This window comes from Brienomyrus brachyistius, unplaced genomic scaffold (genome assembly GCF_023856365.1).
Source record: "Brienomyrus brachyistius isolate T26 unplaced genomic scaffold, BBRACH_0.4 scaffold74, whole genome shotgun sequence".
In the NCBI taxonomy this organism is placed as follows: Eukaryota; Metazoa; Chordata; class Actinopteri; order Osteoglossiformes; family Mormyridae; genus Brienomyrus; species Brienomyrus brachyistius.
This window is the reverse complement of record NW_026042349.1, coordinates 1092804-1113765: the sequence shown is the minus strand read 5'-3', so window position 1 is coordinate 1113765 and position 20962 is coordinate 1092804. Positions and strand designations below refer to the sequence as shown.

The 20962-nt window shown below is 49.2% G+C and overlaps 1 protein-coding gene across 4 annotated transcripts in view; it reads right to left on the bottom strand.

Moving 5' to 3' along the window:
• Positions 1 to 20962, bottom strand: part of clstn1 (calsyntenin 1) — a 43434-nt gene that overhangs the window by 11598 nt on the left and 10874 nt on the right. For 2 of the 4 annotated variants that reach the window (XM_049002982.1, XM_049002984.1), the window contains exons 2-10: positions 15044 to 15166; positions 11903 to 11932; positions 9923 to 10118; positions 4630 to 4838; positions 4116 to 4265; positions 3680 to 3865; positions 2909 to 3157; positions 1660 to 1781; positions 1078 to 1240 (exon numbers count right to left, since the gene is read on the bottom strand). In XM_049002982.1, coding sequence (XP_048858939.1) covers positions 1078 to 1240; positions 1660 to 1781; positions 2909 to 3157; positions 3680 to 3865; positions 4116 to 4265; positions 4630 to 4838; positions 9923 to 10118; positions 11903 to 11932; positions 15044 to 15166 — 1428 coding nt within the window. The remainder of the gene's footprint in view (positions 1 to 1077; positions 1241 to 1659; positions 1782 to 2908; positions 3158 to 3679; positions 3866 to 4115; positions 4266 to 4629; positions 4839 to 9922; positions 10119 to 11902; positions 11933 to 15043; positions 15167 to 20962) is intronic. The other 2 variants (XM_049002983.1, XM_049002985.1) reach the window with 1 other exon arrangement.

Below are 20962 nucleotides of genomic sequence, written 5' to 3'. Positions count from 1 at the left end.
TAAGAGAAAGAGCAGGGAGACAGGAAAGGCTTGGTTAAGCGGCAGAAAGGACACCGAGCTTGAAGCAGGACTTCTGGTACCTTTACAAATTCACATCAACACCTTCAGACGGTCTTCCGAAATGCATTGACAAGAAAATGTCCATCTTTCTTACAAATTATTATACATATGAATATCCCACACCAGGCAACGTCTAACGTGAATTCATGCATCCCCAGCTGCATCTGACACATGACTATGAGATCTGAGAATCCAAAATAAGCATTATGAGGGTGGCACTAAATTACTCAGTATGCAACCAGAAGTTATGGAGCCAAGGAGGGTGTGGGAGGAGCTTAAGGCGGCGTTGGGCCACTTGGGCCTTGACAGCGTTTTCCTGGCAGACGGCTGATGGTCGTTGCAGGCTCCTTCTCTAAAGCATCAATAAAACCCACCACTGAAGTCGCCCATAATGGTTTCATTCTAATGTCATTTCAAATGAAAGTTGGGCTGCAGATGAGGCTTCATAGTCGTCACCTTACGCTGAAGAGCCAAAACATCATGCCACTCCTATAGGAAGCGAATAAGGTTGACTCTCGTACTAATAGTGAATGTCAAGCCCTTCTGTTGGTTGGGACCAGACGGGGTAGCCTTCCTTCCCATATTGCCACATATTGCTATCGATGATCCCCCTGGTTGAGGGTTCGTGGCTTTTCCTTCCTCGGACCAACTGTCGGTAGGTTCTACCCATGGCCTGACCAGGAGGCCCCAAAAGCCTTGCTGTTTTGGAGATGCTCCGACCCACACGTCTCTGCCCATTTCTTTTGCATTCAACACGTCAACTACAAGTATCAAATTATATTAGCTTGTCGTGTAATATGTCTCAGACCTTGAAGTGCACCACTGTTACGGGATTTTTGAAGTTATTTGCATCGATGGGAGAGGTCAAGATATTTTGGCACTTCGGTGTGACACATTAATGCTATTTACTTCACCAAGAAATATCTGCTTGTTTCCCATGACTTGTGGTCAGATGGAGCATTTGTAGATGTGCAGGACGCACATCTTCTGCGTCCTGCTGCCGAAGGGGTGACATACCTTGCCAGCAGGCGCCTATGGTGAGCTGCGTTTCGATCTTGGCAGAATGGAGGGGGTAGTCCTCAGTGACGAGGAAGGGCTCGTAGGTGACACCATCCACGTACAGTGTGGCTGACGGGGACTCCACATTCAATACGTAGTGGTGCCACTCTTTGTCGCACACCTGGAAGGTGGCAAGAGGGCGTAATGGTTAAGGAACTGGAACCGGAATAAAAAATAACCCAACAACGGCAGCAAAGATTACAGTAACACAGAGCTGCTTCTGCGTAGAAAGCGACATCCAGCCATACTGGAAATGAGGTTTCATATATACACTTAATTTTCCCATTAATTCCCATATATTCCCATTAATTCCCCTGGAAAGTTTCCAACTTGGAATATTTTCAAAATTCCCCAGCTTAACTTGGAACATGGAAGGTTTCTGGAATTTTTTCACTCCTTTGCAACCCTAATCACAAGCACGGCATAGACACTTGTGAATAGGATTCTTCCCAGATATCCGTGATCTTTGGGCAGTGCTTATGACACTAATGGCTTTGGTGTAAGGTTTCGGAAGGGAAGGTCAGGCCTCTCTCTGCTCACCTGGTCCAGCTTCCAGTGGAACTCGGCTGGCTTGTAGCTCTCGGGCTCGGCAGGCTCCTGGCGAAGCAGGAACACCAGGCGGCAGTTGTGCACGTACAGCGAGTAGTGATGCCTGTTCATCTCTGCCAGGGAAGGGAACCACAGCACAGGAGTGTGTGAGAAAGGTGGCATGAAAACTCCCGATCTATACAAATTACTGACCATCATGTTTCTATCCAGGATGTACTTGCTTAACAGTACTCAGGTTTAGATAGATAGATAGATAGATAGATAGATAGATAGATAGATAGATAGATAGATAGATAGATAGATAGATAGATCAGTATATAATTCCTTAATAAGAATTTATGGGCATACTTAAGAGTAATTTAGGAAAAAATATTTTATTTCTATTTACGAACATTTTTAAGACTTTACAGAAAGGTGCAAAGTACTGTAAGTCTGCTTTGTCAGAGCTTACAGGCTGTAGCATGTTCGGACATGCTGAGACAGGATCCTGCTCTCTCTCTCTGATATGGAAAAACTATATCATGGCAAGTGGAGAATGCTGACTGACATCTCCTGGACCCTTCGGTCCCCGAGGCCGAGTACAGCAGAAAATCATCTTGGATTAGTCAATTTCACAATGCGCATATACCGTAAATAAATGAATGTGTAAGGATTAATTGTGTGCCACTGGAAATCCTTGTGTCGCAGTGATATTCTCATTAGATATTTCAATTTAGTGCAAGCAATACTGTCAGATTCACCTATTTTGATTTGTGTAACAAATAGAAAGTACAAATTCTTTGACCAGTGTCATTACAGGAACACATGCTAAAACCGGAGTTTGTTTCTGCGCGAGTCGGATTATTAGTACCACGTCATCTACTGATTTCCCAAAGCGGGAATGTATTCTATATTTGTTCTTGACAGCAGAAGGACAAAAAAACAGAAAAGGGTTTTCTATTGGGATATTAATGCAGTGCATGCATAAACAAACAGTGTGATTCCTTCTACACTGCAGGCAGATCTCACAGGCTTCCGGAAGCAGAGTGTCAGCTTGTGGTTCCATTATTTGCTTTGTGGAATCGACAGGGACACGTTTGAGGGGGTGGGGTGCGGGGGGGCAATATTGACCAGGGTAGTGCCTCTCTGATTTGTTCATCACAACTTGTTTGCAGTGGTGAGGACCAATAGACACATGGCGTCTCTTCGCCTTGCCACTGATAGGCTCAGCTTGCGGTGGCTCTGTGTGACCTGCGCTTACCGGTCTTGTCAGAGTTGCACAGGATGGTCTCCTTGTCCCGGGCCCCGGGCCCGTGTCGCATCCACACAGAGATAGTAAAGGGCTGACCCTGACTGGGGCCCACCAAGCCGTCAGGCACCTTTACTGCCTGGGTGCCATTAAACTCGAACACCTGGTCGCTGTCGTGGCCGTTGTCCGTGGGCAGACCGGCAGTCCAGTGGGAGGCGCTGCTGGGCGCTGGGAGTAGCTCTGCCGTTCCCGGCCCGGCCCCTGCCATCGGGCACAAAGACACCTCAGCTGCCGCTGCCATGTTTTTACTGCGCTTCCCCAGTCACCCAGGTCTGCCCCTGCTCTGCTGAGCTGGAAGGCACCCAGCAGCTTACTGGTGCTTTACTGGTGTTTTCATTATAACCCTCCCACTCTAATTCTGCATAACTGACACACATCAGATCACATGGCATCAGACAGGAGAACTAGCTCCAAATGAAGAGCAGCTGCACTTCTGGCAGCAGGTAACCAGAAGCCCCAGGTTCCTGGTGATTATGTAGAGAACACAGTGACTCATGTGTCCCTCCCCCACCCCGTTAGGGGCAGCCCCCACCCAGGTAATCAATGCGACTGTAATCCAGGAAAAGCAAGGTGAGGCACTTACAGAGCAATAAATCACAAATAACAAGAGAAAACTATGACTTGGACTATTTTTAAATGAGCTTTTAAAATATCTACACCTGAGCAGTGAAGACTATTTGACCACACACAGGGGCTACTGTCGATATTTAAACTACTACTGACCACAGAGCCTGTGCAGAGACTTCTCAGAGTAGGTGTCCCGGTCACAGCCCTTCCCAATATGGTTGGTCTCCAGCTCCACCTTGGCCTGGATGGATGTGATTGGCTCCTCGCAAATCTCCAGGTGCATGCTGGGAAATAGGGCCAGGCTTCCAGTGCCAGGCTCGTATTCCATCCTCTTGCTCAGTCCTTCACAATACAGGCGGAGTAACGATAACAGTATATAACAGTATGTATAAAAGAGAGCAGCGAAGACAACAAGAACATGGGGGGCATTCATGCTGCTGCTTAGGCACAGCTGCTTTGGGGCTGGGCGTTTCCTCAACAATAGGGTGCAGAGCTTGCGGTGCAGATGAAAGGAGAGGCACCAAAGAGCCGTGGCAGGCAAACAGTGAGACTGGAGATGGAGCAGGAAGGCCGCGCGCCCAGCCCCGCTTACCCTGCCAGCCTGGCTTGCAGGTGGGTTTGATGTTGATCTTGACCAGGACGTCCTCGGAGGCGCGGCTCTTCCCGCAGTCGTACGCCGTCACCATCAGTTTGTAGGCCTGCTCTTTGCTGTAGTTCAGCTTCTCTGTGTTCTTGATGTAGCCTAAAAGGGGGGGAGAGACAAAAGGTTAGTGACCCAGGTGAGAAGTTTGGAACGATGAAGTATGATGGCTCTGATTGGGGGGGGGGGGCAAGCTGGGGGCAAGGATTAAATAAATAAAACTCGAGATTAATGAAGTTCACATTTCAAGGCCCAAAAACGACCCGAACAGAATGCGAGTCCCCCCAGCGTCAGGGGGGTGCTGATATGGACCCTTTGTTTACGCGGATCAATCCAACTTGGAGTCTTATATCCCAATAGATGAAAATGCATCCAAAAGTCAATAAATCCCAGGCTCAGGCATCATCGAATAACAGATGACATTGTACCAGTAAGCTCCCCCCCCCAACTCGCCCCAGAGGCTCACCATCCTTGTCGATGGTGAAGGGCACGTCTGGGGTGATGATCTCATAGCTGCAGATCTGACTGAACTGGAAGGAGCAGTCAGCATCCACAGCCTCCACCTTCAGGATGTTGTCGTACGTCTTGCCCTCGATCACCGTGGCCTTGTAGGACTTCTCTTTGAAAGCCGGTGAGTATTCATTCACGTCGTTCACCTGGATGTGCACCGTGGCCCTGGATTGGCAGGGATAACAAATCAGAACTGATAAAATAACATGAAAATGTGTAATAAATTTTAAAAAGGCATGGAGGAACAGCCATCTGTTAGGATGTATCCAAGAACAGGATTCAGAACCTCAAACCAGCATGTGTTTAACGGGTTAGAGAACTGGGCTGATGAGGCAGTTCTGGGGAAAAGGTGGATGTTTGGGGGCCAGACGGTTTGGGCGCCACCTCTGCGGTTTGAGGCCAGGGAAGAAAAGGGTTAATTTGATGATATATCACATTACGCCACTCGCCAGTTACTCAGGGTGCATTTCACAGGAAGTACATTTTCTACCCCAGCTAGTCGGCCCAGATGCTTAACACTCTGCTTAAAAAGGCAAATCTCATCGGTACTCGGAAGCTGGTGGGTTAAGCGACCTCGCTGTTAATGGCATTAGGGATGGTGCTGTAACATCCAAAATGGCTGCTAACATGCAACAGTATCTGTACAGAGGAAGGACAGCAGGCAGCATGACAGGCAAACGGCTGCTCTCCTGCCCTGGGGAATCTGTACATGAAAAAGGAATCATTTACATTTCCAGTTATTTGCAAGCTCAGCCATTTGTGCACTGGGATATGCTACTGAAGGAATTAATTTTAAGGACACTCCTCAAATGGGACTACAGATCGGAAGCCCCTCGGGGCACTCAAACATGCAGCCTTCACAGGGCCACGCTACCACAGCGGACCGTATACATCCAGCCTTCACAGGGCCACACTACCACAGCGGACCATATACATCCAGCCTTCACAGGGCCACGCTACCACAGCGGACCATATACAACCAGCCTTCACAGGGCCACGCTACCACAGTGGACTGTATACATCCAGCCTTCACAGGGCCACGTTACCACAGCGGACCGTATACATCCAGCCTTCACAGGGCCACACTACCACAGCGGACCATATACATCCAGCCTTCACAGGGCCATGCTACCACAGCGGACCATATACATCCAGCCTTCACAGGGCCACACTACCACAGCGGACCGTATACATCCTGCCTTCACAGGGCCACGCTACCACAGCTGACCCGATACATCCAGCCTTCACAGGGCCACGCTACCACAGCTGACCCGATACATCCAGCCTTCACAGGGCCACGCTACCACAGCAGACCCTATACATCCTGCCTTCACAGGGCCACGCTACCACAGCGGACCTTATACATCCTGCCTTCACAGGGCCACGCTACCACAGCAGACCCTATACATCCTGCCTTCACAGGACCACGCTACCACAGTGTACCATATACATCCTGCCTTCACAGGGCCACGCTACCACAACGGACCGTATATATCCAGCCTTCACAGGGCCACGCTACCACAGCTGACCCGATACATCCAGCCTTCACAGGGCCACGCTACCACAGCAGACCCTATACATCCTGCCTTCACAGGGCCACGCTACCACAGCGTACCGTATACATCCTGCCTTCACAGGGCCACGCTACCACAGCGGACCTTATACATCCTGCCTTCACAGGGCCACGCTACCACAGCAGACCCTATACATCCTGCCTTCACAGGACCACGCTACCACAGTGTACCGTATACATCCTGCCTTCACAGGGCCACGCTACCACAACGGACCGTATATATCCTGCCTTCACAGGGCCACGCTACCATAGTGGACCGTATACATCCAGCCTTCACAGGGCCACGCTACCACAGTGGACCGTATACATCCAGCCTTCACAGGGCCACGCTACCACAGTGGACCGTATATATCCTGCCTTCACAGGGCCACGCTACCATAGTGGACCGTATACATCCAGCCTTCACAGGGCCACGCTACCACAGCGGACTGTATACATCCAGCCTTCACAGGGCCACGCTACCACAGCGGACCGTATACATCCAGCCTTCACAGGGCCACGCTACCACAGCGGACCATATACATCCAGCCTTCACAGGGCCATGCTACCACAGCGGACCATATACATCCAGCCTTCACAGGGCCACACTACCACAGCGGACCGTATACATCCTGCCTTCACAGGGCCACGCTACCACAGCTGACCCGATACATCCAGCCTTCACAGGGCCACGCTACCACAGCTGACCTGATACATCCAGCCTTCACAGGGCCACGCTACCACAGCGGACCATATACAACCAGCCTTCACAGGGCCACGCTACCACAGCGGACCATATACATCCAGCCTTCACAGGGCCACACTACCACAGCGGACCGTATACATCCTGCCTTCACAGGGCCACGCTACCACAGCTGACCCGATACATCCTGCCTTCACAGGGCCACGCTACCACAGCTGACCCGATACATCCAGCCTTCACAGGGCCACGCTACCACAGCGGACCGTATACATCCTGCCTTCACAGGGCCACGCTACCACAGCTGACCCGATACATCCTGCCTTCACAGGGCCACGCTACCACAGCTGACCCGATACATCCTGCCTTCACAGGGCCACGCTACCACAGCTGACCCAATACATCCAGCCTTCACAGGGCCACGCTACCACAGCGGACCGTATACATCCTGCCTTCACAGGGCCACGCTACCACAGCGGACCGTATACATCCTGCCTTCACAGGGCCACGCTACCACAGCTGACCATATACATCCTACTGTATTACAATAAAAGCTGCTGCTATGCCTTATGGACAAATGGGGAAAATCATGGAGAAATTCATTTGTAATGCAAGCAAGAGATTAAGCAGCTAAAAAAGAAAAAAATGCAATGAACAAGAAATCCGCTTGTGAGCCATTTATAAAACTCCCCACATCCACTGTTCCATAATGCAACACATGGCCCTGTTTTGGTTTCATTTATATGTGGAAATTCCCCTTTTGGACCTGTTTTAAATTCTATTTCATTTACATACCGCAGATTTACAAACCTGGGAATGTACCTCTTTAACTAGTACGCCACCTATCTGTCACCTGATTTATTTAGGACAGCAGGAGCATAACCTGAAATTCTGGACTCCTTCACAAAATGTCACCTTGGGCTCCCCGGTCGGGTTTCCATTTGGAAAATGGGTCCCACATATTTTTAATTCAAAGAGCGGGAAGGAGGGGTCCAAGTGGGCACCCCAGGGGTGGTTTTGGAGCCCAGTGAACATGCCAGGGCATCCATGCCCCTCCGACGCCCTGGACTGGGACAGACGCACTTTGCACAGACACAGGTACGCGCTCTGCACAGACACAGGTACGCACTCTGCACAGACACAGGTACGCATTTTGCACAGACACAGGTACCAGCTCTGCACAGACACAGGTACGCATTTTGCACAGACACAGGTACCAGCTCTGCACAGACACAGGTACGCACTCTGCACAGACACAGGTACGCACTCTGCACAGACACAGGTACGCATTTTGCACAGACACAGGTACGCATTTTGCACAGACACAGGTACGCGCTCTGCACAGACACAGGTACGCATTTTGCACAGACACAGGTACCAGCTCTGCACAGACACAGGTACGCACTTTGCACAGACACAGGTACGCACTCTGCACAGACAGGGGTACGCATTTTGCACAGACACAGGTACCAGCTCTGCACAGACACAGGTACGCATTTTGCACAGACACAGGTACCAGCTCTGCACAGACACAGGTACGCACTCTGCACAGACACAGGTACGCATTTTGCACAGACACAGGTACCAGCTCTGCACAGACACAGGTACGCACTTTGCACAGACACAGGTCCGCACTTTGCACAGACACAGGTACACGCTCTGCACAAACACAGGTAAGCACTTTGCACAGACACAGGTACACGCTCTGCACAGACACAGGTACGCACTTTGCACAGACACAGGTACGCACTTTGCACAAACACAGGTACACGTTCTGCACAGACACAGGTACGCATGTGGAAGTAAAATTGGACATTGGTAGGCCCGGGAGGTTGGCATATTGGGTCTGTTATGTCTTAGGCCTTAGGCAAGAAGAGATTGTTTTGAGTACTGTGTGACTTCGCTTCGCGATAGCTGCCTTCAGTAAGTTCCGCAGACCCTGAGGAAAGCTCGGGCCTTGGAGAGGCAGGCAGCAGAACAAAGGGGGGGAGAAACCACCTGCAGGAAGAGATTCGAAGCTGCCCCAACTGGTGCACAGCCTGTTATAGCTTTATAAAATAGTTGTGGCAGACAATATATAGCAAGCTATGCGGTAGTGCAAATGTATAAGTAATTATGTTAATCATATTAATCATATTAATCCCAGCCTCGTGCCCATTGCTTCCGGGATAGGCTCCGGACCCCCCGCGACCCAGTAGGATAAGCGGTTTGGAAAATGGATGGATGGATATTAATCATATGTTAACCATGTATTTGCAGTGATTCAATGACAATATGTCAATACGATAATCATTAATCAAAGGACAACCAAGTATTTACAGTGATTCAATGTCATGTAATCAATATCTATATTCATATCTCAAGTAGGAGCCTAGCAGTCGAGACATATTCTGGTAAACTGAGCTAGATGGGTGGATTTTACCTTGCCACCAAGGTAAACCAATAGAGCAGGAGAATTGTGTTTGTTATACGTTTGAGCTCGGTTTGTTGGTGTTTCGTGACCAATCAGGACTTAGAAGTCCTTACTGGGAATTGGGAGTTATGGTTTATCAACTGGTTGCTCTGTGTGCTCCGGGTGACTTGGTACCAAGTGCCAGAGTGTGACAGGAGAGCTTTGCTGAGTTGCTAGAATAAAAGAGATTTCATTTACCTCATCAAACTGAGAGGTCCGACTTTTATTCTGAGTGTTATATTCTAAAGTTTTCTACCACATGGACTCTGCACAGACACAGGTACGCACTCTGCACAGACACAGGTACGCACTCTGCACAGACACAGGTACGCACTCTGCACAGACACAGGTACCAGCTCTGCACAGACACAGGTCCGCACTTTGCACAGACACAGGTACACGCTCTGCACAAACACAGGTAAGCACTTTGCACAGACACAGGTACGCACTCTGCACAGACACAGGTACGCACTCTGCACAGACACAGGTACGCACTCTGCACAGACACAGGTACGCACTCTGCACAGACACAGGTACGCACTCACTTGTGCGACTTCTTAATGTTGGAGCCATCGGGGCCCTCCCCACAGTCGTAGGCCTGGATGGTGAACGTGTGCTCCTTCTGCAGCTCACAGTCCAGCTTCTCCTTAGCCCGGATCGTCCCCTCGCCCGTGGAGCGATTCACCAGCACCACCTCAAAGGGCACGTCCTGCCCGTGGACCCTGAAGCCGCAGATCTCGCCTGGGAGCGCCAAGGACACGAGGGTAGGGTGGGGAGTAATCATAGGACGAAAGTTAGCCGTGGGCACGTCAACATGGAATAAAAAAAAAGCCACCAATCACAATGAAGGACATTTTTTTTTTTTTTTAAAAAAAGGACCAATGAAAACACCTTCATCACAACCAGGCAATGAAAACACTTATGTAGGGGAAAACACACACACGCACACACACATACATTAGGCAGGTGGGGTGTGTGGAAGAAGCAGCCAGGGAGAGCGTGGTGCTGCAAGATGTGCATGTGCTGAGGATGAAAGGGGAGGGGGGGTGGAGGGTGAGGACTGGGAGGAGGGGGAGAGGAGCACGGGGGGGTCAGGGGACTCAGTTAGAAATGGTGCTGGCTCTGCTTTCAAGCCACACTATCACTTAGCATCCAGTCATGCGGGTGGGGAATAAAATCAAAGAGAACAGAAGTGGACAGGCACTGATTCCCACAGGAGCCCCTCGCAGGAATGACGCGCTCAGACAGAACAGACTGACGTCAGGCGGAGCCGCGGCCCGAAAATTTCGTTATACACATTTAGCAAAGCAGCTAAACACCAGGCGTCAAAGATTTGCCGAGAGCAGCTGCTATTTTTGTCATAGTAACAGGAGAATGAAAAGAAATAAAAAAGGTTACAGGTTAAAAGCGGAACCCTCCAAGATCTGCCCTTCACTGTCAGAAGGTCAGGCCGTATTTCAAATAACGTCAACTGCCTCCGAAAGTTGAGCAGCAGTTGCGTTATTAGAGGTGTGCAGCATTGGATTACTGAGCTGACAAAGTTCTATGGAAACGAGCTGAAGTCTTCCTGTGCAATGCAGTCTGTGCCCCCACCTCCCCAACCAAAAGAACGAAACAGGAGCCACTACGGGGGGGGGGAGGGGAGGGGTCAAACCAAAGCACTGGATGAGTGCTGGGGTTAGAAATATCAATCTGCTTGACATCCACAGCCAAAAGGAGGAAAATGAGCAGGTGGGGGGTCATGCGGACGTCGAGATTAGTGCTGGGAGATCGAGAAGCACGGCTGTGAGCTCAGGACGCAGCAAGAAGATTCACTTCATTTGGCAGAAACTGGCTGGAATCAGCAAAGATGTCATTTCATTCAGTGATAAAAACCCGCAAAGGTCCAGGTGTAATTCTCCTGGCACCCAGCAATGTGCTTCTCTCTGCTCGGAGACACAGCAAATTCAGTCGCAACTAAATTTAGAGTTTACTGGCATGGAGCGGTGGTCCGCGGGCAGAGAAGTAGCCGGATCTGTATCTATGTGCAAGAAAGTGCAACCATTATTGTCCCCCTTTTATTTGGTCGTGCTCTTCAGTTACGTCATCTGGCACTGACCACCAGGGAGCACAGATCCATGAGTAAAGCTGTAACGCTTAGTCACTGCGGCTGAATCCCTTACATCACTTTCAGAAGGTTTGACAATTGTAAATATCGAAAGTTCCCACTGGAAAGAAAGCCTTCCAGGCGACTAAATCGACAAGACTTTACGTAATCGATACTCCTTCAAATTTCAGACTACAGAGGATGGCTCATGCATCGATATTTTCCCCCACAACACAAATCTTCATCCAGTTGTAGCGTGTTTGAAGCTTTCGGGTGGAAGTAAATTAAAAAACGTAACGAAAACCATAGCAAACACAAAAAAGCAGAACTGGGAGGAGAATCCAGGGGAAAAAAACAGGATTTTGTGCAGAGTGCTGATGTCAGGAGTTAGTGGGTTAAAACGACTGTTCATAAAGCAGGAGAAGGAGTACATCATCACCTTCCTTGGTGACGGTCACCTCAAAACTCTCTACAAGAAGGGAAGAGAAGATAAGGCTGCGTCAGTTAGGCACACAGACAGATCATGGAGAGGCGAGAGGGCGGCAGAGAGGTGACAGGCCACAGACGCCACTGGTCACCTTTCAGCACGCGGTATGAAAAAGTGGCCGAGGTCAAAGCGAGCGGCAACGACTCCCCTGCAAAGGAACGGACAGCTGCCAGCGTGTCAGCAGAATGTGCGGGTCGCCCTCAGGAGCCCGTTACCCAGCATCCTTCAGTCTGAGGCCTCTCAGTTCGCTCGTCTTTTTCACAAAAGAATATTCCTGCTGTATGTCATTTTGTTCCCTTTTATTCCTGCAGTGTTTGACAGTCTGATGCGTTTCTGTTAATTATAAATTCATTGTTACGCAACGCAGTTAAAGAGCATGGAGGAAATCACTGGCTTTGACAGCCCCAGTGCTATGGGCGAAGATGGAATCATGGAGTCATCGTTCCAAAATGGAAGCATTTTCCTTTCACCCACAGCTGGAGATACAGATCCCACTGCATGGTCGGTCTCCTACAGCCCTCTCTCTGCCAACACTGGCCTCTCAGCCGGCTAATCTACTGTCTAAACCATTTCCCTATCAGCTCCCGTTGTTTGGGGCTATTGGGGGGCTCGGCTCGGATCGATGTCCCACAATGACAGGCTAGCTGTACTTCACCCTAAAGGACACTCTGGGCCAGTCAGAACCGACAGCTCCGGCGTAAGGAGCATGCAGGGCTGACAGCAGGGGTACAGATGGTCACCCACACTAACATGCTGCCCTTAGAAAGCAGTCACCCTATTCAGAAATTTCCTGACAGATTTAATCACAATAATATCCACACCAAACTAGCAGCATTATATAAATGTATTACATCCTTCGATCTGTCCATCTTCTAAGTCCTTATCCAGTGCAGTCAACCCTTCCACATGGCAGGGGCTTAGGGGCGCACAGCCCCCCCCGTCTGGAAAAACCATGTAACCTTCCCTTTGGCGAGCAAAGCGAAGCGAAAAGATAGGAGAAACGGGAGATACAAAGATCATTGCGAGGTCACTGCGAGGTCAGTGCGAGGTATCACATGAGAGGCTGCTGTAACCACGCTTGCTGTCCTCCAAATCAGCACTGTATATATATTTTATGCATTATTATTTTATTTTTTGCATGTCTTCTGCGGCTCTCTAATAACTCAGAAAAACTCCCGAAAAAAAATCCCATTTAAATCCTTATGCCAACCGTAAGGGGGGGTTGGCACTCTAGACAGGATACTACATATTTAGACATTATTGAAGAGTGACAGAGGTGTCACATCTGCAAACAAATATACAGCTGTCTATGAATTGCTAACTACTCGACAGTCCATTGGCCATGCAGAGAGGCATGGGGAGACGCACGATCAAGAGCTCCACCCACATGCTCCTTATCAGCCTATAGTGAGTGTGGGAAGCTGGCAGGCACACTGGTATAAGATAAGCACCCATCTGCCTATCAGAACAGACGGGGTTCCATATCGACCAATGAGCATAAACCATGTGGATACACTGCAGTTGCATTTAGATGGAGGTCGATGACTTTGTGGTTTTTACTAGAGATGCACCGATCTGATATCCAGGATCGGTATCGGCACAGATCCATACCTATTACATCTAATACTTGCTTATTTAATTTTCGTCAGACTAAGCCTAAGCAATGGATGATTTAGGAGTCGTTAGCCTGGGCTGTTTTGCAAAGTTGCTGTAGCTTGTGATACACGAGTGGCTGTTATCGCAGCGTAAGTGGTGCTGTTCCCATCCATCCATCCAGTGGGAGAAAAGTTATAAACATTTTAAGCATTCGCCACTTGAGTATTTTTGCTTGGAAGATACTGCAAAATGCCTCAAAAGCACTTAATATAAGATGTACAAACGAGGAAGAACTGAAAAAATGTGGATCGGCCCCCTCCCTAGTTTTTAATGCAGTCGAGGAATGTGGAGAAATAGCATAAGTTTGGTTTCAACATTAGCAAGGACTAAATAAGCTCTGAAACCACTCCCTCCCCCCCCCCCCCCCCCGAAACACACGCTACTCATGCAGCACTGGTGGGGACTTGGTCCTGAGGTTCATTTCCGAATCTACACCCTTGATGCGAGGGGCCAGGCAGTTTTCACGAGAGGACGGAAGCAGACCGTTCACAGGGTACAACCATGTCTCAGACCGATGGCGAGTCACTGCAGTAAATCCCCAAAGGGGGTTGATGCGGCCCTTTTCCCAAAGAGGCCGGTCTCTGTCCGAGACGTTCAAAAGCGTATTAATAGTGGAATAAAAGAGCCCCACTGTGCATACAGGCACCTACTAGAAACACAAGGCTGCGCTGGCAGCAAATCCACTGGCATCCCAGGGATTCTGGGCTTTCAAACGACAGACACGGGAACAGCGCCACCCCCTGGTGCCGGACGTGTGACCGGAACCCGTGAGGATCTGCCCCGCTTCTCTTCCCGTACGTTTACATGGAATGGTACCTCAGCGAGTCTCCAATTGCTGGCAGGAAGGAGGAACATTTTCGGATTTTTCAGGTATTTTGGCCATAATTTGGTTAAAATCCAGCCTCAAACCAAGATCTTCAGCCTCAAAATGCTCTGTTATTCCTTTCCGGTTTTCTTGCATTATACATTATTGTTTCCTTCTAAGTAGTGAGCGATTAAAATGTACGTGGGATAGAGAATCAGTCACCCACCTGAAATAGGTTCCTATCAAATATAACTGCCTGCTTAACTCCAGATTTACCCTAACAAGGATATCCTGACACATTTATACTTGACTAAATAGGTCACTGGACCAGCAAAACACTTGATGCTGTTAATGGATGGACTGTGCTTGGTCCTCTGTGTGACCTCCATGTGACCAGCGAATTGGTCCCCTACAGACCTTCAGGCCACCTGAAAGCCCAGGCCCAGGTGTGAGAGAGGGGGCACGTGTGAGATTTGTACCGACGTGGAAACAGGAAACTGCAGCACCAGGGAAGCAGCTGGTCGTCAGAGGAAAATACAGGGACAGTTAAACAATCAGGGCGCATTTGACATTCCTGTCAAAACCAATTTAGAGAGAAGCTGCAAGGAAGTAGCGGGATAATCCCTTCTTACCCGCGTAACGGAGAGGGGCGTCCTTATCCAGCACTATCAGCGGAGGATCCAGGAGAACCTTATCGTCATTCTCCGTTACGATGCCATGGTACGTGGTCTCAATCCAGGGCTTATGCTTGTTAACTGGAACAAAGATAGGGAGACAGAGAAGATTAATCAACAAATAAAGCGATAAGTGGCGAAAAAAAGCTCAGTGTCTCGATTATCACTGAGTGCTAAAGCCAGCCTTCCTCTTCCAATAAACTGCTGGTTCAGGCTCAGCGCAGCACCACTGCATTTAAACATATGCTTCAGATTAAACGTAAGCACGCTAATTTCATGCATCCTGCAATAAACCACAAAAAAGAAAAGGCAGACTGGCACTAAGCGACAGGAAATGTGCCTTGGGGGGGGGTAGCTGGCTAAATCAAACCAGAGCGGCACTGGGCAGCTTTCTGCAAACAGGGAGCTCATTCCTTGTTTATATGGTGAAGCATTTGTTTTCACAATAACATCACTATACATTATTTGCTCACTGTGATTTCATTCCCTCAAACATACACTCCTGGCAGGGGGGGCCACGCTGGCTGCGAGTCGTACACACAGCATGCACCCTGCTCTGCTATTTGCCCATTTCTCCACAGCACAGCTACACACAGTTTTGTCTGTTTTGTTGCAGTTGTTGTACCTTTTCATTACAGTTTAGCGATGGTACCACTGTACCATGGAGCTACTGAAGACTGATGTTCTGCCCTTACTGCCTCTTTGCCCACATTTCTCATCACCACTGTCTTTCGTGAATCAAAGAATCCTTCACGTGGCTCAGTTCCCAAACCTTAACGCCGCTTGCTTCCCTATGCAGCACTGCTTTCGGCGCACGTTCTCCACACCCCTGCAGTCAATGGTGTTTGACAGCGCTTACAAATGATAACCAGCATGGCCAAGTTGCGGCACTGCGAATCCCCCCCCCAGGGCCACACCGGCGTGTTCCCAAATCCCTGTTGTTAATGAGCAAGGGCTCCACAGGCCAGTGGAAAAGCAGCGGTTGGAAGGTTCCCGTCCGGCTGGAGGACGCAGAAGACATGCACTGGGGCTGCAATCCAGCCAGGTGTGTCTGCTCGACCGTTACACGGCACAGCCAGGTAAACTGTGTCTGCACGATCGTTACACGGCACAGCCAGGTAAACTGTGTCTGCTCGACCGTTACACGGCACAGCCAGGTAAACTGTGTCTGCTCGACCGTTACACGGCACAGCCAGGTAAACTGTGTCTGCACGATCGTTACACGGCACAGCCAGGTAAACTGTGTCTGCTCGACCGTTACACGGCACAGCCAAGTAAACTGTGTCTGCACGATCGTTACACGGCACAGCCAGGTAAACTGTGTCTGCACGATCGTTACACAGCACAGCCAGGTAAACTGTGTCTGCTTGACCGTTACACGGCACAGCCAGGTAAACTGTGTCTGCACGATCGTTACACAGCACAGCCAGGTAAACTGTGTCTGCATGATCGTTACACAGCACAGCCAGGTAAACTGTGTCTGCTCGACCGTTACACAGCACAGCCAGGTAAACTGTGTCTGCCCGACCCTTACACGGCACAGCCAGGTAAACTGTGTCTGCTCGACCGTTACACAGCACAGCCAGGTAAACTGTGTCTGCCCGACCCTTACACGGCACAGCCAGGTAAACTGTGTCTGCTCGACCGTTACACAGCACAGCCAGGTAAACTGTGTCTGCCCGACCCTTACACGGCACAGCCAGGTAACGTGTTTGTCCGACCGTTACACGGCACAGGCAGGCGGATGCCTGTGAGAGAGCTGAGGAGAGCCAAATGCTGGCCTGACCCAGCTAAGTGGGAACTATATGGGTTATTAAGCTACAGTATTAAGATGTTTTGAATAAACGCTTCTGGCAAGCAAAGAATTATGAAGCAGTTCAATCAGAGGGCAACAATTCGGCACAAGAAAAATCCTCTGGCACGCAAAGCCCTTGTCATTAAAATGGCAGAGGCAGGCTGGAGGAGCCGTTGGAGTCACATGCAGTTGTGGCATCACAGAATCACACAGAAAAATCTCATTCTAATTTGCGTACAAATGTAAGTATCATTATCCATCTGTCTGCTGCAGATTAAATAGAAAGAAACCCCAAGGAGATTTCTGCTTCTTTTGAAATTAAAATGCTTCCCATGAATCTGAGCTGCCTGACGTGCCTCCTTCCCCGCTTCAGTCCCTGTGTTTCTGCTCGTCCGATTAGGTGCCGGAACTTTCTCCCGATGACGCTACGTGGGCACTGCAGCTCGTGCCGCCCAAGCCAGCTCCCGCATGGCTTCAGACCCCCCATGACAGACCGGATAAGACAAATAGTAGACAAGGCAACCCCCCCCCCCCCCCCCCCCCGCAATTCCCCGCACCACCCACACACACCACAACTCTGAGACTAGGGGGAGGAGTAGAGCAGCAGTGGCTAAGCAGGGGACCTAGCAACCGAACTCCGGAGGGTCTGGGGGAGGCACAGGAAGCCAATCTGCCGCGGGGCCGAGGGCCAATGACACACACTCCCTCTTTCTATTGAAATAGATATTATCATTTAATGAACAAACTACAACTGCGCTCATATACACTAACACCCCCTCCCATGATGTATGCCCCCATCCCTTACACACCTGCCCCACTTCTTCAGTGTTACCTTACTGGTTTTGTCTAACTGTTTTTCTGCTATTTTATATATTTATTTTTAGTATATATTTCATTTCACTCTTGTACACTTAGATACGTTATACCTAGTATAATATATTCCCCATCTATATAGCACAGCCGGTGAATTTGCCAGAACAAGCATGTCGTTGTATGTGACAAATAAAGAACATTGAATTGATATTAAATCAAAATGTCACACGCTGCTTTGGCTAAAAAAAGTTATACTGAAGTACAACTTCATTGATTATTTCGTATTTTGTTTTGCAAATATTTATTGACTGTTTTGTATTTTGTACACATTGTTAAGTATTACATGTCCTGTGTTTTCTTTGCACTGTTTGGGGAGTTGCTGCCCTGATGCCCTTATACTGCCGGGTACAATGACAATAAAGGCCTGAATCGTGAATCTTCAGAATCAGGCAGCGGGAGGCCTGCTTTTGCACTGCGGAGAGTGGCAGCAGGCCTAGCCCCCCGCAGCAGGCCTAACTGCCCGCAGCAGGCCTAGCCCCCCCGCAGCGACAGCCCCCCGCAGCGCCCTTTGTGAAGAGCTCAAGGGAGCAACTGTTTTGTTTGAGCAGCTGAACAGCAACATGCAGCCCGGCTGAGCCGAGCCGGCATTTCATGGGCATGATCCACCTCATTCCAAGTGAATAAACCGAGGCAGCAATTTGGGGAAGGTGATCACATGGACCCCTTACAAGACAGGGAAGAAAGAAGCCTCTGTGCGGTTCCGAATGCATGGAGATCCGACTGCGTGGAGATCCGACTGCGTGGAGATCCGACTGCGTGGAGATCTTACTGCGTGGAGATCCGACTGCTCAAACCTGATTCGGAGGTGGTCTGGGATGCATATGCCCACATTCCTGTAGCAGTGTGAACGCGATTTATTACAGAAGTTTAGAAATTTGCAATTTGATGATGCTTCGTTTATGTCAAAGCTGCTAATGTTCTGCTACTAACTGCTAAATGAAAAAAGGGGGATGTAAGTTTTAAAATTGACATCTGGAGCAGCCAACATGAGGAATGAAATGAAAATAAATGTTTAGAATTTCTGTAAAAACCATCAGTCACCATTGTAGCTGAAGGAGAAGCTGTGATTATTTTTGCTCTATGTGTCACTTTTCATCCTTGGGCTTAACAGCTTGTGTCCATCCCCGTCTAACCCATGTGACTAGCATCTTGAAGATCTTTGCTACTCAAAGAGCAAATTAACCAATTTATATTTCCGGAAAGGTCCAATGAGAGGTTGTGGCTTGCAAGGCGTGCCCCGGTTATCGGCCCACGGGGGGGGGGGGGGGGGGGGCAGAGTCGCAGAACTGCTCAGGGAGCTGCTTTGATGTGGTTCGTTCAGTCGGTGGTTGTGCAGCACTGCGACGCACGTGGAGCGGAAATGCAGTGACTGGGTCTCCCACCATGCCGCAGGAGAAGCCTTGTAACAAATCGCAAACCAGAGCATCAACGCTGGCCGACATCTGAGACACACAGCTTTCGGAATCTAATAACATTCTACACTGGACACTGACTGCATGCGGCAAAGCTTCAGGATGCTGGCAGAAGGTTGTGTGCAGAGTTTTTAGCATGAATCTCTAACTGAAACCTCCACCGGCACTAATGAGGAGAACTACAGGTACTTAGAGTCATTTTCTAAGCAAATACCAAAGAACATTAAAAAGCAGGTTGATCGACAGTCAGCAATAAAGTCCATTATATGAAATAAAAGAGCACACTGGTGTGTAAGCGCTAGAGAGAATCTCAGCGTTAGAATCGAGATCCCCGAAGAATAGCAGCATCGTGTTTCGATGGCTCTTCACCAGCAAGGTACCATTCTGTGGGTGGTCCTCAGGAATGAATATGGCTGCATGAGAAGCTCGCCTGTCAGTGCAGCGCAGACATACACTACAGTCGGTGCAGCGCAGACATACACTGCAGTCGGTGCAGCGCAGACATACACTGCAGTCGGTGCAGCGCAGACATACACTGCAGTCGGTGCAGCGCTGACATACACTGCAGTCGGTGCAGCGCAGACATACACTGCAGTCGGTGCAGCGCTGACATACACTGCAGTCAGTGCAGCACTGACATACACTGCAGTCAGTGACCGATATGGAAGCAACGCCCTCCCCAGGTCTCATCTAGTTACTGCGAAACATTCCCATCAACTGAAGATTTGGCCGCAGAGCCATGAGTCATGCAAATGCAAACATAACCCCCCCCCCCCCCCACCCCCCAAGGCATCCAGTCAGCTGCTCACTGGCGACAGCGTCCATCGCCGGCCCAGAGAACCACCACCGTTAACAAGTGTCTCCTTTGTTGTATCTGAGGCACCAAACCCTTCAATGGATGAAGATGAGACCAATTTGTTGGATGCTTGTGGCCTGAAATTCGCCATCGGCAAGGTTTACACTGCATACTAGCTGGCAGGTCAACAGAAAGAAAGTCTGACAGCAGATTATGGCTGGTTCATGATATTCTTGTAGCCTGAAAGATTAGAAGGCACAAGCAGACTAAGGACAGAGCAAATAGTGGAAAAAGTTCAGGTAGATAGTGACTCAAAACAATGGAGGGAAGGATTTCATCACCTTCATGTAGAACTTTTAGTAACCAGACACTTTTGGTTGTATCTATATCTGGTTATATTTGACTACATCTGGGACGAATTTACCTCCCATTACCAGGGGAATGTTCCACAATGCAGGATTTCTCAGTTACAGTTAGCTAGGTTAACTTAAGCTAGACGTAATGATTGTCCAATAGGAATGCTCCTTACCTAAACTCATAAGAGTAAGGTTCCTAATTCCAGTTCCTATTGGACAATCATGGTAAATGGTAAATGCACTTCATGGTAAATGGTAAATCATGACTTCTAGCTTATGTTAACCTAGCTAACAGTAACTGAGAGATCATACTTTGAGGAACACCCCCCTGGTTAAACACAGTTTTCCCAAAATGTATGTAAGTAACGTAAACTTTTACGTACAACCCAAGAAACATGCAACCTGGTGCTTTAAATTGTAACTTGTCAGGCATCGGCAAACATGAGTTGGTGTCACGCTTTTTGTTAAACCCAAAGATCCAAAGGCTGGCTGCTTAACCCCTCTGGTAAAGATACAGGCATGCTGTCATGGATCAGAAGGAACGAACAGGAAGCCAGTTCCTTGATGAAGAGGAAGGTAGGTGAGGTGCATGTGGGTTTGCTCCAGGACACATTAAGGACCAGAAAAAGGTGTTGAGGTTGTGCA